Source organism: Temnothorax longispinosus, chromosome 7 (assembly GCF_030848805.1).
Source record: "Temnothorax longispinosus isolate EJ_2023e chromosome 7, Tlon_JGU_v1, whole genome shotgun sequence".
Taxonomy (NCBI): domain Eukaryota; kingdom Metazoa; phylum Arthropoda; class Insecta; order Hymenoptera; family Formicidae; genus Temnothorax; species Temnothorax longispinosus.
Genome location: NC_092364.1, coordinates 2,562,996 through 2,578,562, shown reverse-complemented (window position 1 = coordinate 2,578,562; position 15,567 = coordinate 2,562,996). Strand labels below are relative to the sequence as shown.

Below are 15,567 nucleotides of genomic sequence, written 5' to 3'. Positions count from 1 at the left end.
GTGTCTATTGTGATAGTACATGAATAAGAACGTAATTGAATGAACAGACGAAGCAAGTGCCTCTTAAGAAAATTGTATTTCGCGAATTGATAGTACTATATCAAGCTATATTAATTTAATTACTGTGTGGAAATTTAGTTAAATTTGATCTAACGTGACACGCAAAGGTACTTTTAATAAGTTTTTGTCACTTAATTTGTATTTTACGCCTGTATTTTATAGTGATTGGACTAATCACAATTTTTTGTATAATTTTTTTTCAATCACAGGATTAGATATACTTTAACGTGGGAAAATTTATAAATGACTTTTACGTCGCAAAAGTAAGGTAAACGAAATACGAAACTTTCACACCCAATAACGTAACGTTATAATTTCCAACATAGTGTAGAGGTGACTTTACATCGTGCATAGCAGCATAGATTATTTATAAAGCTTATTTCAACGGTAATTCATCAATCGATAAATTCACTATCTTTCCTAGGAATCTAAAAATGAAAAGAAAACATTTGTACGTGAGAAAATACACCATTTTGCAATTAATGTTATATAAAATGTAACAAATTGTTACAACTTATTAATATTTAATTCTTTTGTAATATTAATTACTTTATAAAACTTTAAATTTAATATATTTTAACAAAAAGATATACAAGTGTCGAAGATTGCAAATAAAAATAACTTTGAGATATTATTTAACAGATATATTGCGTTTGAAGTTGTCGAAACGAAAGGATGAGATGCAGCAACACAGGCGGCTTGTTTCTAAATAATTGTTTTATTGTGCCAAATCACAATATAGAAAAACGCGCTAGCAAATCTTTCTACGAAGGAACATCGATTTTTCTTTTTAAAATGTATGTAATACGAAATTTTACCTTAAAATGAGATTACATTAAGTCGTCACATATATGTACATTTTTCGTCGATATAGTGAGCAACGAGTTGCATTTCAGTTCTCCAAGTTGTCAGAGGCCTTCGTCAAAGCGGGCTATTATGTTAATTCATATTTTGGTCATAACATCTTCAGACATTTCCCGCTTTTCAATTTCGTAAACTTTTTGCAGTTTCTCGCCTTCAATGTATTTGTTTCATGTTAAATATATAATATTACATTATATAATATCGTAACATTATATTATCATTTTATCATATATATAACGTACGAACGTATTGTTGTATATATTAATATTAATTACCTCATTAATATCACAAATTAAATAGTTATGTTATTTATTATCTCTGATATTTTCTTCTTGCACGATTCAAACGATATCTTTAGACCGCTAATTCAAAACGGAGAATTCTTTTTTTAATCTCTGTATCTGGAATCTAAATAAGTCTTCTAGATATAGTTTACGACCTATTCACACACGAGAAACACTAAGAAGTCGCGAAAGAGAGTCTACAAAAGGACGGATTTGCAACCCTTCATATTATCGTCGTTCATCCAATTAATTATTGATCATCCTAAGTGTAAACGATCTGATTGAATCATTTCCTTGTTTATCACAAATTAACGTACCGCTTATCCGCCATTATAGTCATAACTTCAAAAACTTCAATAATTGTGCCTACTTAAACGATATTCAATCTACGTCGTAAAGACTATCACAGATACATTCTAAAAGCCTACAATTTCTATTTGCGCGATAAGTCGATTAACGTTCGTAAAGAAACTCTGTTAAAGTTTGCTAATGTGTACCCTGCACAAATCGATTAATTAACTATATATTATTGGTCTTCCTTCATTGACCATCGATGGAAAAATCATATTGTCTAAAACCTCTTAGTATCTCGAAGAAACCTTCCTCTTCAATTTCCAATGTTCATAATTACATTCGTTTACACGCGGAAATTATCAAAATTCATCGTGAAAACTTTTCTCGGTGTCTACCATCTTGCTGTCGAGAAATAGGTCCATCTTGCTCAGAATCTCCGGAAGATCCACTTTCCCGTCCAAATTCGTGTCCGACAGAGTGATCAAGTGTTGGGCCTCTTGGATAGCATGTCTGGGATTTCGTGGATCGATGTACATCTAAAAGAAAAGTTTCGGTTTTATCATAAAGTCGAAAAAAAAGAAACTTTGTACATGTCTATGCGTATAGCGATTCGTAATGTACAAAGAATATTTCATTATGCCAATCTCGTGACATTTAATTTTAATACACAGTCACAATGTGTTCAGAGTTAAAATTTTGCAAAAATATTTCGCAAAAATTGTCTCTTTCAAGCGTTTCTTATATTACGTCATATTTAAGGGAAAGACGCTGCAAAATATCGCTCGTAATAAATAATATTGTTCATCTACTGTTCGTTCATTGAATCACGGAGTCTCCGTGTCTCTTATTAACTTATTTACGTCTCTTATTACGTATTCTATTATTCACCAGCAGTTCGGTTCGATCCGCTTTCCCGTTTTTATTCTTGTCAATCAGATGTCGGAACTCCTTACGCCTGTCTTCGCTGCCTCCTATCGACTGCTGTCGATCTTCGCGTAAATCCAGACCGATCCCTTCCGACGGCAAATCCGAGAATTCGTCTTCCGTTAGCTGCTCGTCACCGTCCCGATCTGGAAGAGTGCACGAACGGGCTGCGGTTAACGCGATGTCGCGTTGGTCAAAACTAAAGTAAAAAGTAGGTACAGGACTGATGATATGCCCGACCGAATTTTTCAAAGAGGTCCTCCACCATTTGCAGAAGAGCTCGGTGACTGCTCTCGGGATGTGTGAAAGCTAGAAATTCGTCCAGCGCCAACTTCTCGGGATCGTTCCTAGCTGCCTCGGCCCACCGCGCACGATCCCTCATTATGCTCTCCTTCAGCGCCCTCGGCATCTCGCTGTGCTTCTTGTTGTGAGAATTTATGTAGGTCTCGGAGAAACCGTGGATCCTCAGGAAATAAGCGTGATATTCGTCCCACGATACCTCACCTGCGACAAATATTAAGAAATTATTAATAACGTTAGTTCGTATCATCAAACTTTACTTTGGCTGTTTCGATTTTTCTAAGACTATACACGTCACAGGAATTTCTTCCCAAGAGTTACGTTTTTAAAATAAACGATTAATAAATTAGTTAAATATATATATTATATTAATTATGTATTATCAATCAGTTGACTTATTTATCAATTAATCAATTAATAAAGGAGATTTTTGGCTCCGTGTTGTTCCATTGTCGTAATAGTTTCAGAATAGCAAAACAAACATGCTAAACGTGCGCGTGTATTATGGCGAGAATGTGGTTTTCTCTTTGATATTCTACATCAATATTTAATTATTTGACATCAATATACAATCGTAACAGAGTATAGAAACCACTCGTCAATTATTCACGGCAATCACGACCGAAATCCGACTCGACTCGAAAACGATGATCAACGTGAAATAAAGCCATTCGCGTAGATGGCGTTAATTAACGTTAATTAACGCTGGCGTTAGCCGAGCACCCGATTGATTTTAATTAACGCTCGTACCGACCGCACCGCAATCGGCAAAACGCAATAATATCCGACACCTACCGTTTCTGGGATTGTTGTCGATGGCGGTGAACAGGCCGACGTTCTCGCGCATGGCGCGCGTGATATGCTCGGTGATCTTCGCGTGGATCCACTTGGCCAGTTCCTGGATATCCAGCAATTGGTTCTCGTCCGTGTCGGCCCTCCGGAAAATGTCCTCGAGAAGGCTCCTCGGATCCTGACGGTTTTCCGCCGCCGCGACCTCCCGCCGTACGCTCTCCTCGTCACCGCGCCGATTGACGACGCGGTCTCCCGTCTCCTTGTAACCCGCCAAGCTCTTCTTGTCCGCCGTCACGGCCTCCAATTCGAAGAACAAGCTGTCCATCGCGACACCCTCTTTGTCCCTGTCGCTCGATGGGGTCGATAAACTCTTCAGAGGCACGCTTTTATTGTACTTGACGAATAGGAGCGATATATAAATCACGAGCGGCACCAGGACGGTCCAACGCAGGAATCGCAGGCAAGTCAGTTCCTGCCTGCAGGTCGCCCTTCGTACCTTTTGAGGAGATTTAATCTTCGTCAACTATTTCTGTGATAAGTTTATGTTATTAAGAAAAAAATATGAGTCGATAGAAATAAAGTTGCGAACATGGATAATTATTTATGGATGAAGAAGAAGGAGGTATTTGAATAAAATGTATCAGCGAAAAAATTGGTTTGGAAAATATAGAATGATATAGAAATCCATAATACAAAATATAGATCGAGGGACTATAATGAATGGATTAATAGTTTATGTTATTAAGAAAAAAATATGAGTCGGTAGAAATAAAGTTGCGAACATGGATAATTATTTATGAATGAAGAAGAAGGTATTTGAATAAAATGTATCAGCGAAAAAATTGGTTTGGAAAATATAGAATGATATAGAAATCCATAATACAAAATATAGATCGAGGGACTATAATGAATGGATTAATAGATATTTAAATAAAACAGCAGTATTATTAAATTAGCTTTCAAAAATATCGATAAGAACTTAAATAAAAAATATAGATGATATTTGCAAATCACTTATTTCGTTTTGTTGTAATTTACAAATACATTTTCATTACAAGAGTAAAATGAAATAAACATTCTCATGACGCGCTGTATACTCAACAATACAATAAATATAAAATTAATCTATACATTTATTGCTTAGGTTTATTTTTTGTATTTAATAACGTAGCAAACAACTTTGAGAATCCTCTTACCTTTTTGTAAAATAAATTACGCTTCAACTAAGCTTTAGTACTTTAAAAAGTTTCGATGCACTATATATATAGATACAGCGGTACGAGTAAAACGTGTTACGCAAAATAAATAACGTAATCAACGTGTAACTTTATGAATCAAGGAGCAAGAGCGGATTTTATGTAATAGATATCGCGATAAAATGCCGGTGACTTTTGTTCTTACTCACAAGATGAGACAGGTACATCTCGGCGACGTAACATGTACACGGTGACCCGCGAGAGCCGCTTTCTAATTCCCTCTTCGTTTTCCCCGTCAACCACAAACCGGCCAAGTTTCCAATCTTCCCGACTCCCATGCAGCGAAAGATCGATCTGTCGCCCGTCCGTCACTACCGCGCCTGCATAATCGAACACACGCGACCCTATACGACACCCTATATACGATTGTCAGTGATAAACGGACAGCGGTGGGAGTAATCGAAGATCGGAGGACGAGGTGACAGATAGTCTCCCGGCGAGAGAGACTATCAATCTCCTTAATCGTCCCGAGAAATCAAATCCCGAAAGCCGCCAAGACGAAACCGCCTAACGCGCCAAGTCGAACACCCTCGATGGAACACCGTCGACCCGATCGCAGCCCCGCGCATCCCGCGGATGGAATTCGCGAGATAAAGTCGACGACGTGCACGACTGTCAAAGCGACGACGGGATCTGATCCGTCAACCGCGTGGCGGTGATCGTGCCTTGCGAGCGCGAACGGGCGGCCTCGCAGGAGAAACAGCCGCACGCTGCCATGCAGGCCGCACGCTCACCGTGTACTCGTATTGATCCACTTTCACTGTCTCGTTCTCCTTCTCTCCTCCCTCCTGACAATAACACAAACGGTGTTAACGTACGCGGTGAGCGTACTTAGATATTTAACGGGAATACCGATGCTTGTGCGCTCGGTCGGTAGTGGATACCGCATTTAATATATCTTCTTTTAAAATTACCTGAGGGAGACTTTTTATTTCGCTACCGCAATTGCATCAGGTAGAATAAGAGTTTGACTGATTGGGCCACATATAGTTATGAAGAGCTTTGGGCAAAAAACTGCAGTTGTTTTTATTTTCAAAGAATTGCTCAGATTAATACTAAAAAATTACTGACTAGTTTCAATAACTTAACGTTTTGAGATTAATTACTAGCTGAAAGAGACTTTAAGGAAAAGACACCCTAGCTGTTACAGTTTTAAGCTCTTTTTTTATTTATTAATCGTGTAAGCTCTAGATATTTGTTTAAAGAAAAATTTTTATTGTTAAAATTGTTTTTACTCATAAGGAAGTATTTAGCTTTATGCAATTGGCGATTAATCGATTATTTTATTAATATAATCATTAAAATCGGTCCTTCTTTAAGCTTGTAATTATTGTTCCATATCATTAAATATTTATTTGTTCCACAAAAATATATTTACAGAAATAAGTATAATAATAATATTTTAATGTCTATTTCAATCTGCTATACTACAATATTCGCAGAACGCACTGTCCCGTTAATAAATTATGCGAAAGCAAAGAGATAAAAGTACAATGATACAGTCAAACATCTTTAGTACGTGCTGTGAGATACCTGTCTCCATAAGATATAAGAATTCCTAAAGCAATGCGCAAGGTATAAAACTGATAAGATAATTCTGGAAGTAAAATCGGTTGTGCGTCAAATAAAAAAAAAAAAAGAAAGACTTAAGTAATTTTCTTCTGATTTACTGGTAATATTTAATAATAAATTATGATTATTTAATGACGCGGTTATAATGCATGTATATAAATTGTATATAAATTATACGCAGACGATATAATCTAAATTTTTTGCTATCGCGTTAACATGGGAAAGTCTAGCTAGGCAAGTCAAATCGCATTATTCAGAATGTTATAAAGAAATGCGCTTAAACAATGCAGACGTGCGCGATGTTTCTTTTATAAATTATACGGCATCGTTTTCAAGCAAACTCGATAACAAAAAAACTCATAATTCTCCCTCATCTGTCCTGTTCCGTCATGGTAATATATCTTTGGGAATAAATTCCGTAGCGCTGCTGCAACGTCTATTATATTTTGTCAGTCACATACTCTCGGATAACTTTGCGCAGGAAGAAAAAACGTACGAATGTTAGAGGAAATAAGACTCTCTGTAATTCTTTCAAACTATACCTTTGTATTGATTATTCATTGCGATTAATTAAATTAATCCTCGTGGTATACGATGTACGGATCGCAGAACTCTGGGTTTCATTCTCAACATGCCCACGAGTAGGAACGCAGAGTGTGTCTCGAACAATTAGTTAATCTCGTTGTCCCTCGAAACTAATACTGGCAAAAAAGTACCGTGAAATTACGATGGAACAATTTATTCCATTCAAGTCCAGAACAACGTTTAAACGATCAGAACTTTTTCTAAATCTAACAGGTGTTTGTCAAATTTCTGCACCGTCTGGGAAATGGATTTTATGCTCTCTCTCAAAGCGAACCCTCGGAGGGGATGAATATCCCGCCGTGCAACTCTTCGGTCATCTGATAAATCATCCGACGAAATGTTTAGTGAATTAGATTGCTCTCTCGCTCTCGGCGTCTACGTTCCCCAGGCGTGTTTGATCTTCATCGATGATCCCTCTCGCGAGAGGATCACTTCGGGCTCTTGCAAACGTCCGCTTGCCGCGGCTTTTCATCCTCCAGCTCGAGGCCGAAGTTCGCGATGCCCTGGACATTTGTGGAGGCGCGAGGCTTCGTCTGCATGCGGAACATGGCCGCGATCGGCGGACTCAGGAAATCCTGATCGACGTCGGCGGGATTTTGCGCGCCCGTCGCGAAGCTCACCGCCAGGCCCACCAGCATGGTCAACATGCAACCGATCGCGCTGTACCACAGGTAACTGGTCTGCAAATCATATCGCGTAAGACTTATCTTTATTTGTCAATGTACTTGTTTTATACGAGATCTTGAATAAATTCCTCTTTTCACAGAAACTTATACAAACGCGAAACAAATCATTGTACGAAAAATAAAAGCAAATACATAGCGAGAAGAATCAAAACTTAAAATGAACGAGTTTATGTCCATATATATTTGCGCGGAGTCTAACAAATCTATATAAATTAAATTAATTAATTATGAAAAAAATAAGTTAAAAACTTAAACGTTTTACAATTTACTAATAGGCGTTTAATTGCAGGAATAGTATGCAATTTTGTAACTGAAACGCTAGGTGGCATAGTTACATTACGTAATTGCGAACCATGCCTTTGAGAAGACAAATCTCACCTTGTATATAGACCAGACTTCATCGGAGTTGTGCTCGATTTGATCGATCACGATTGTGGTCTCATTTATGCAGGGGCAACCTGCAATCGACGTGGGTTTGCTATCCAAACGAATCTGTCCGTTTACAGTCGCAACTTGGGCGCCTAATCCGATCCACAGCACGACTACCAAACTCGTGATAGCACCTACTATTGCTCCTTTGGCATTAGCCCACGGCACAAACATGCCCAAGGAGAATAAGCCTAAAGTCACACCGCCAACCATGCCATTGAAAGACAGCGCAACCTAGAAACAATGATTTCTTTGATAATGCTTTTCGATAGACCAGAATGTTAACTTACAGCGCGATAGGAAAGAAAAAATGAGACAGCTAAAGTGTTTTACAAAAAGCTGGACTATACAATGGCATTGCGTCGCAAGATAATAATAGCGTAGGAAGGTATACGTCAAAAATGTTTATTATTTTTTTTCAAGTCTCATATTCCGCGAATTCGCAAAGGACGCAAGTGAAATATGTAAGCTACCTGCAGAACGCTACCGAGACGCTCGACGACGAAGACCAGCGCGAAACTGAGGGCTCCGAAAAATATGCTGATCCATCTGGCGTAAATGGCGCCTTTGCTCGCCGGCAAGTCTATCTGGAGAAGTCCACGAAAAATGTCCTCGCAGGTTATCGCTGCCAACGAGTTCAGAGCACTCGCCACGGTTCTGTAAATACCAGTTCAAGATGTTAAATAAATTATAAATTTATTTTTTATTAGATATGTTACATAATTTTTTCTTCAGACGTTCTCTACGAACCCGAGAGACGCGGCGAAGATACCAGCCACGAAGAATCCGGGCATTCCACGAAGGCTTCCCAAGAAATTCATCACATACAGCGGAAGTATTTGATCCTGGCCGCTTATATATCCGGCTGTCAAAGGATCGCAGTCTTTGTAAGCGCTGTACAGCACCATTCCAGTCAGAAAGTTCACACTATAAATTACAATCATCCCAAACGCAGACACCCACAACGCTCTGTAAAAACAACAATTAATTAATGAACGATGATACATTTTTAATAATAACTTATATAATTTTTTTAATAATAAAAACTCAAATTTTTCATTGAACTGTATCTTGATCACGCGCCAATAAAGTATAACGATGAATACAATAAAGGTGCGTTCGGGAAGACGCTATTAGTGCTATTTGCTTATTTTATCCTTGTTTTACACCTGATGAGCGATAAAGATAGAATGATGCAATAGCGCTAATAGCGCGCTTCCCGAACGCAGCCTAAATATATTGCTCGTAGAATTGCCGCTTAAAAACTTACAGCTTGCTACAACTTGTTAACTAAAACTTCTTTACGGTCTGAGAAACTTACATTCTTACTTGCGAGATGCTCTCGACACTGAGATACTTTTGGACGGACGCTTGGTTGCTGCAGAACATGGTGGTCCAGTAGAAAGTACCACCGATCGCAACACTCCAGAAGCTGTGCCGTACCGTAGGACTAGGATCCATATTGAAGAATTCCATCCTGCCGGAATTCGCGTTCTCCTGCCAAACACGGGCAGTTCCACCCGCCCAGGACAGTCCGTAGCCCAAGATGAGGAACAACGAACCAATAAGTACGGCGGCTTGGAAGGTATCGGCCATTATCACGGCTTTCATACCACCCTGTCGAGAATATAACAGCAAATGAATTAAGATTGCGCAAGAGATACAAATATTACGTGTGTGTAAAAGAAAATTATATCTTTTGCGATAATTACCGCGTAACGAAATACATGCAATATTGTTCGATTATTTATGTCTACAATTTACGTGAAAAAAATGCAAACCTGTGAGGCGTAGAAAATGCAGACAACGTAGACTAGAGTGACGGCTATGTAAGTATTCAGGCCCGTTACTGCAAATTAAAGAAAATTGTTTATAATTTTAAAGTTGCTGAATTTTGTGAATTGTGAGATACGGACGGGTCAATTGTCAAAATATTACAAATACTTCTAAGTTGTGGCAGAAACTATCCCGACCAATTCAGTGAAATGCGATTATAAGAAGGTCAATAACGGGAATCATTCTGAGCGAGTTTTGGGAGTGTAAAAGTTTTCTTTTTTCTTTTCAAAGTTATTTTTCGCAAACTAGCGCCTCGAACGGAGCGGTTAAACTTCAAGATTTTTAATATACTTTATATTACATCGAATAGAGCTTGTGCCAAACTTTGTAATTCTCACAATTATCTGCATTATTTTATTATTGCGACCGGATTGCAAGTTATCTTGTAAATAAATCCTTGTTGCTTTAGCTTTGAACTTAATGATAATAAAATTACAAATATAACTCTTCAACTGTGATTTGAAGCAAAGGCAAAAAGCGATATTTATTATAAAAGTGCTTACAACTTAATTTCAATTATGTCATTTTGGAGGACAAGTCCCAGGTTAAAGGATCGTTCGTTATCACTTACCGTGACTTAACGCTAATGCAGGTGCGTACACAGCTACCGACGTGTACAGCACCATTTGCAACATATACAACACGCTCGCGAGCAATCGGCAATGCCGGTCGAAGCGCAAATTCAGGTATTCGTAGCTCGATGTCAGCTTCAATTTCATGAACACCGGCAGGTACAGGCAGGAGGTGATCGGTACCACGAGTATGAAAGAGATGCAAGTCATCCAGAATTGAGTTCCCTGCAACGGAAACAGCAACATTTTCAGAAATGATCTTTAAAGAAGATTCTATTAATAACTAAACTTGAGAAATTTTCTTTCGCAAATTCTCAGGTTCTTTTTTGATCGTCTCCAATTGTAATAGAGTTTGAAAATTCATATTATTTTAAATTTCCGTACCTGTTGGTACATCTCCGCAGGATTCCCCAGGAGTTCGATGGCCGTGATGAAGCTGGCGGTTAATGACATCGCCATGGGGAACGTGCTCATGCTGGAGCCGCCCAGCAGAAAATCCTGACTGGTCTCCTGCTTCTTGGCGAAGAAGCCATAGAAGGTGCCAATCAGGCACGACACCAGCAGCATTGTGGCGAACACCGTATAATCCGCCCATGAGAAATAATAGAGCAAGGTGGGATGTTCCGCGCGGCATTCCTCCTCGACGCTTCTTACGCGCCGCTGCTCCGCCGATGACGCCGACAGGAAGAAGAACAGAACGAGAAGATGCGGCCGCATTTTCTAGAAGTACCTGACAATCGTTTTTTATTTTACACACTGTATTTCTATAATTCTATACAGAGTTGAGAAAAAAAATTTACAAAGTTGAGAATTAATTGATAAATCTAAAGAAACAGTTTCTTTATCGTTAGAGATGTAGGTTTTTTAATTGAATGGGATAAAAATGACACGCTTTTATGAGTTTAGGCAAAATCTTATTTTATATTTAATTTCTATTTCTAATTTATATTTATATTTATCTAATATATAATTTATATTTCTATATCTAATTTATATTTAATTTCTAGTGAGTTTTACTTGAATTTAATTTGAGGTTTACTTATACGAAAGAAATTTCGTGTTAAAGATTATGGAAAAATAATTAAAAAATGACGTTTTATCAAATCTTCGCCAAGACCAATTCTAAAGTCGTTAAAGATTATGTTTTTGAAACTTTTTTCCTGTTTTGCCTCTTTTTTCTCTTATTTAATATAAGATAATTATATTTTTAACATATTCAATGATTATTTATACATAGCCAAATAGACCAAAAAATACTTCAAAAACATAATTTTTAGTAAGTTTGGAATGTAACTCTCCATAGAAAAATGCGAATTAAAAAATTAAGTAATATAAGACATAATGTTTATTCAGAAATCTGTAAGTTATCAGTTTATTCGGAAAGTACACTTATCACAACTGACAATTTTAATTACATTATTATTAATTTATCAATCATCTGCATGCTGCGTGAATTATCAGTCAATTATGATTCGCTTCATAATTGCTGGCTGTATAAGCCGATGGTCTTACAACATGACTGCGTACCAACAAAGTGATTTTTACGCACGTGTCAAGTCCAATTTTAAGCATGTCAAAATATTAATTAACTTTTTAAAAAACCATTTGGCGGCAAAAATTAATATAAAAATATTCGTCAAGTGACACAGCAAGTTTCAGAAAATTGTTCAACAATAATTTTAATGATGCTTTAACAACGCTCAGATAAATTGATATACGAGACAGTCTCAATTGATTCTTTCGTTTGACACCATTCACCTTAAATCTTATCGATCATGTCAAAGATATATCGTCTTGATTCAAACGTCATCGATACCACTTTGATCGAAATATCAATTAACTCAAATCAACGCGTCAATATGGTGTTAGTCGTAGGTGTGGAAAATTTATGGAATGCTAAGATGTTGGATACAATTTATATTATTCATATTTTGCAAATTTTGCAAGAAATGACACTGTTTATCCACTTTATGTCACATTTTTAAAACATAAACATAAATACATCTCTAACAAAAGCAAGCATAAATCAATCTCACTAAATATTCATTGCGTGAATCAACATGAAAGACTAAATAATCAAGCCAATCTACATTTCTTGCGAAGCATAGATTCTTATCAAGAGAAACACATCATTTGTTGACCTATTGATTATTGCGTAATAAAATCAAAGTGAGGTATAGCAATTGACGTAATTCTAGTTTAATAATTTGCACATAGCTGTAGAATTAATTGCTAATAACTATCAGCATTGTTATTAACTATTCCTCGATCATTATTCAAATATGTGTTTGAACCGGTTGGACTCATAACTCACTGGTTGGAACCGGTTATTTCAATATCGAAATATAATCTAGGTAATAAATATAACTAAAAGTTGGAGACAAAAAGTATATTATATTTTTGAAATTAATTTAAATTAATTGAAAAATATAATATATCTCACAATATACTCTATTTTCGATTAAAGTTAAAACACGTTCTGAGATTGAAATAATTGGAGTTCTAATATTTAAAAAATTTATATAAGAAAATGTCAGAAAATAGTTTATAGAAATTAATTAATAATGAAAATCATAAATATGGTTTTACGAACCTTTTAAAATTCAATAATATTAGACTTTTTCTTATCTTCGAATCTTTCTTATCTTCTTTTATAGACTGTTCGTTAAATAATAACTAAGTTATCAGTATCAAAATATTTGCTCAGCTATTGCAGTAATGAGATAATTTAAAAATGATATCCGTTGTTACGCCACTAAATAACTATTTTATCGATATACATTGTATCGATACATCTAAATTTAACATATAAAATAGCAGCTAGGGGAAATACATTTTAATCCACTTATAAAATTATTTTATAATGTCTAACAACTAATAATATCTGACAGTAGTTTCTGTTTTACAAACCTATCTGATCTAACGAGAACGCGCAGAACACTGTCTAGAAATGATTGACAGTACAAATCAATTATTATACAGTGATTATTATTGTAACAAATTGTTTTCTTTTCTTTATCTTTACAAAACCATGGTGTTTATTTCTCGTAGAAACTCGAGAAATATTATAATCACGTATCTAAAATTTAATCCGACAGTATTCCGACAGTATTTTCATGCGTGAAATGACAAAGTACTGAAAGCTACTTGTTAGTATTTTATCATGCAGTAAAAGTGCGTCAAGAACAATTGTACAAGGAATATATAACAAGTAGGGTGTACATAAAACGAAAGTATTTTGTGAAAAATATTTTTTTTTAAAGCAGGGGAGTCCATTTAGAAGATACTTTAATTTTTAAATCACCGATAAAAGCATATAAGCTGAATTCGCAAATTATCTGTGCAGAGGCTACGAGAAACAAAAATAAAGTAAATTTCTGTAAACGCCGCACTTTCCACCGTTACACGATTGCATCAAGAATGTTAATGGAGAAAGCGAGCAATCGTCAATTTGAAAGTTTATATACTCGCAGAAACAAAATTTTTTCGGTTTTAATTAAGAAACGTTAAAAAAAGGCTTGTAGATCTTACCCCTTGATATCGCTTCTTTCAAGACGTGGAACGGATCACCCGAAATCTATACGCGCAAGATGGAAAATTCGAGCGCCTGATCGCGCTTAGTCGCGCGTGCCAATTTCTGGTAATAGGAACGTGCGAAATTGCAGCTGAATGATTTTGCTCGTTTTCCTAATGTAACGCATATATGATCGGCTGATGAGCTTCCCTCGATCGAAACCTCGCGCTCTTACACGCGAGTTTGCTCGTTTCGCCTGGGAAGAGACTCGCAGACGAAGAATCGCCAAGTATTTGCAAAATTCTTCCGGATTTCCGATCCGATTTCTTCTTTCGCGCCCCACCTAGTCCGCGATTTTCGCGATATATAATGGCACGCAGGAACGACGGATTAAACGGAGAACGGAATCGAGACTGTTCGTTTTAATTGTCACGTGTGCGCCTTTATACGGACAGTCCCATCATCATCTCCCTACTACTACGTGCGACGCGGGTTTCAGCGTGAAACTCGCCGAAACAGTAACAATCATCTAGTCATCACCGCACCGCATCGATAACAAATCAATGAATCATGTAATTGATCCTTACATCGCTTCCATGATTTATCTGCGGCTTTGCAATTCCGCATATTTATATACAAATTACGCGCTTCCTTTGCTTCCTCGATTTGCATTCTGCCTGCAGTTTAGACATAATAATTTAGAGGATAACAATGTTTGCCTTAAAAATAATAATGCATCTAAAAATAAAAATGCAACATGGCGTAAAACTTAATCGCTCCGCGTGTACTTGGTGCGAGACACTACCGTGTCTCTTGATTTTTATTTTTACGAATGATTAAACGAGATTGAAGGCAAATTGATGAAATGCTTGTGTTCTGTACTGTGCTGCACAAATACGCCGTATCTTTGTAAAAGGAAAGATCATATCAATTTGCATGTAAACGAGATACATAAAAAAAACATATAAAAACAAAAATTGGCTTAATTATTAAGCTGGCTCAACGAAAACAATATCGTGTTCAATTTTTTTCTTTTCCACGATTTATATGTTCCAAGGTTAATGTATTATTACAGTAGATAATAATCGAGATTGGGGATTCACATTGAAAATTATTTGAACTGATACATACAAAACTGGTGTAGCGTAGCGAGATACATGACCAAGTCAGCGAATATTTGCTAAAAAATATGTATTTAAATAAGGTCGACGTTTGTTCGCCGAATATCTGATTCTATAAGTTTATTCCACGTGATTTATTTTGTGTGACGAGAACAATGCAGGAGATACAAAAGAAGAGAACACATGTCCTCATTATGGTGTTCTACACGTATTATTTTCTATCGTATTCAAAATTACTAATAAATTACGTTAGACGTAATTAATAACTCTCAATTTATGAATGTGGAAGAATACTGAAAAAATAATTAAAGGGGGGTAGAGAGAGAGAGAGAGAGAGAGAGAGAAAAGAGAAATATAAAATAATATATTTTACTAAAAAAAATTTAATGTATTTTCTATTTTGATATTTTTTTATTATTATATTATTTTAGTATGTCATTAATTTTGTATTCTCATCTTGTTTGTTGCATCAATATAT

The 15,567-nt window shown here is 36.4% G+C and overlaps 2 protein-coding genes across 2 annotated transcripts; both read right to left on the bottom strand.

Moving 5' to 3' along the window:
- Positions 1-759: 759 nt before the first annotated feature.
- Positions 760-5,529, bottom strand: Myd (stromal cell derived factor mayday). Its single transcript, XM_071782665.1, has 5 exons — positions 4,924-5,529; positions 3,522-4,014; positions 2,667-2,930; positions 2,391-2,572; positions 760-2,038 (listed from the first exon to the last, which is right to left on the bottom strand). The coding sequence occupies exons 1-5, from the start codon at positions 5,050-5,052 to the stop codon at positions 1,862-1,864; spliced, it is 1,245 nt and encodes a 414-aa protein (XP_071638766.1). The 5' UTR covers positions 5,053-5,529; the 3' UTR covers positions 760-1,861.
- Positions 5,530-6,101: 572 nt separating this feature from the next.
- LOC139815630 (sodium-coupled monocarboxylate transporter 1) lies at positions 6,102-14,394 on the bottom strand. Its single transcript, XM_071782657.1, has 9 exons — positions 13,986-14,394; positions 10,839-11,184; positions 10,454-10,679; positions 9,828-9,895; positions 9,368-9,663; positions 8,797-9,015; positions 8,520-8,703; positions 7,996-8,280; positions 6,102-7,611 (listed from the first exon to the last, which is right to left on the bottom strand). Exons 2-9 carry the CDS (start codon positions 11,169-11,171, stop codon positions 7,360-7,362), a joined length of 1,863 nt encoding a protein of 620 aa, XP_071638758.1. The 5' UTR covers positions 11,172-11,184; positions 13,986-14,394; the 3' UTR covers positions 6,102-7,359.
- Between the last annotated feature and the right edge of the window lie 1,173 nt (positions 14,395-15,567).

Coding starts and splice junctions, on each gene's coding strand:
- LOC139815630 (XM_071782657.1), bottom strand. CDS start 11,171: ATGCGGCCGCATCTTCTCGTTCTGTTCTTCTTCCTGTCGGCGTCATCG. Junction 9,664..9,827: donor GCATTTTCTACGCCTCACAG/GTTTGCATTTTT, acceptor TATTCTCGACAG/GGTGGTATGAAAGCCGTGAT. Junction 8,704..8,796: donor ATCTTCGCCGCGTCTCTCGG/GTTCGTAGAGAA, acceptor TGGTATTTACAG/AACCGTGGCGAGTGCTCTGA.
- Myd (XM_071782665.1), bottom strand. CDS start 5,052: ATGGGAGTCGGGAAGATTGGAAACTTGGCCGGTTTGTGGTTGACGGGG. Junction 4,015..4,923: donor AGATGTACCTGTCTCATCTT/GTGAGTAAGAAC, acceptor TCTCCTCAAAAG/GTACGAAGGGCGACCTGCAG. Junction 2,573..2,666: donor GGACCTCTTTGAAAAATTCG/GTCGGGCATATC, acceptor GCACTCTTCCAG/ATCGGGACGGTGACGAGCAG.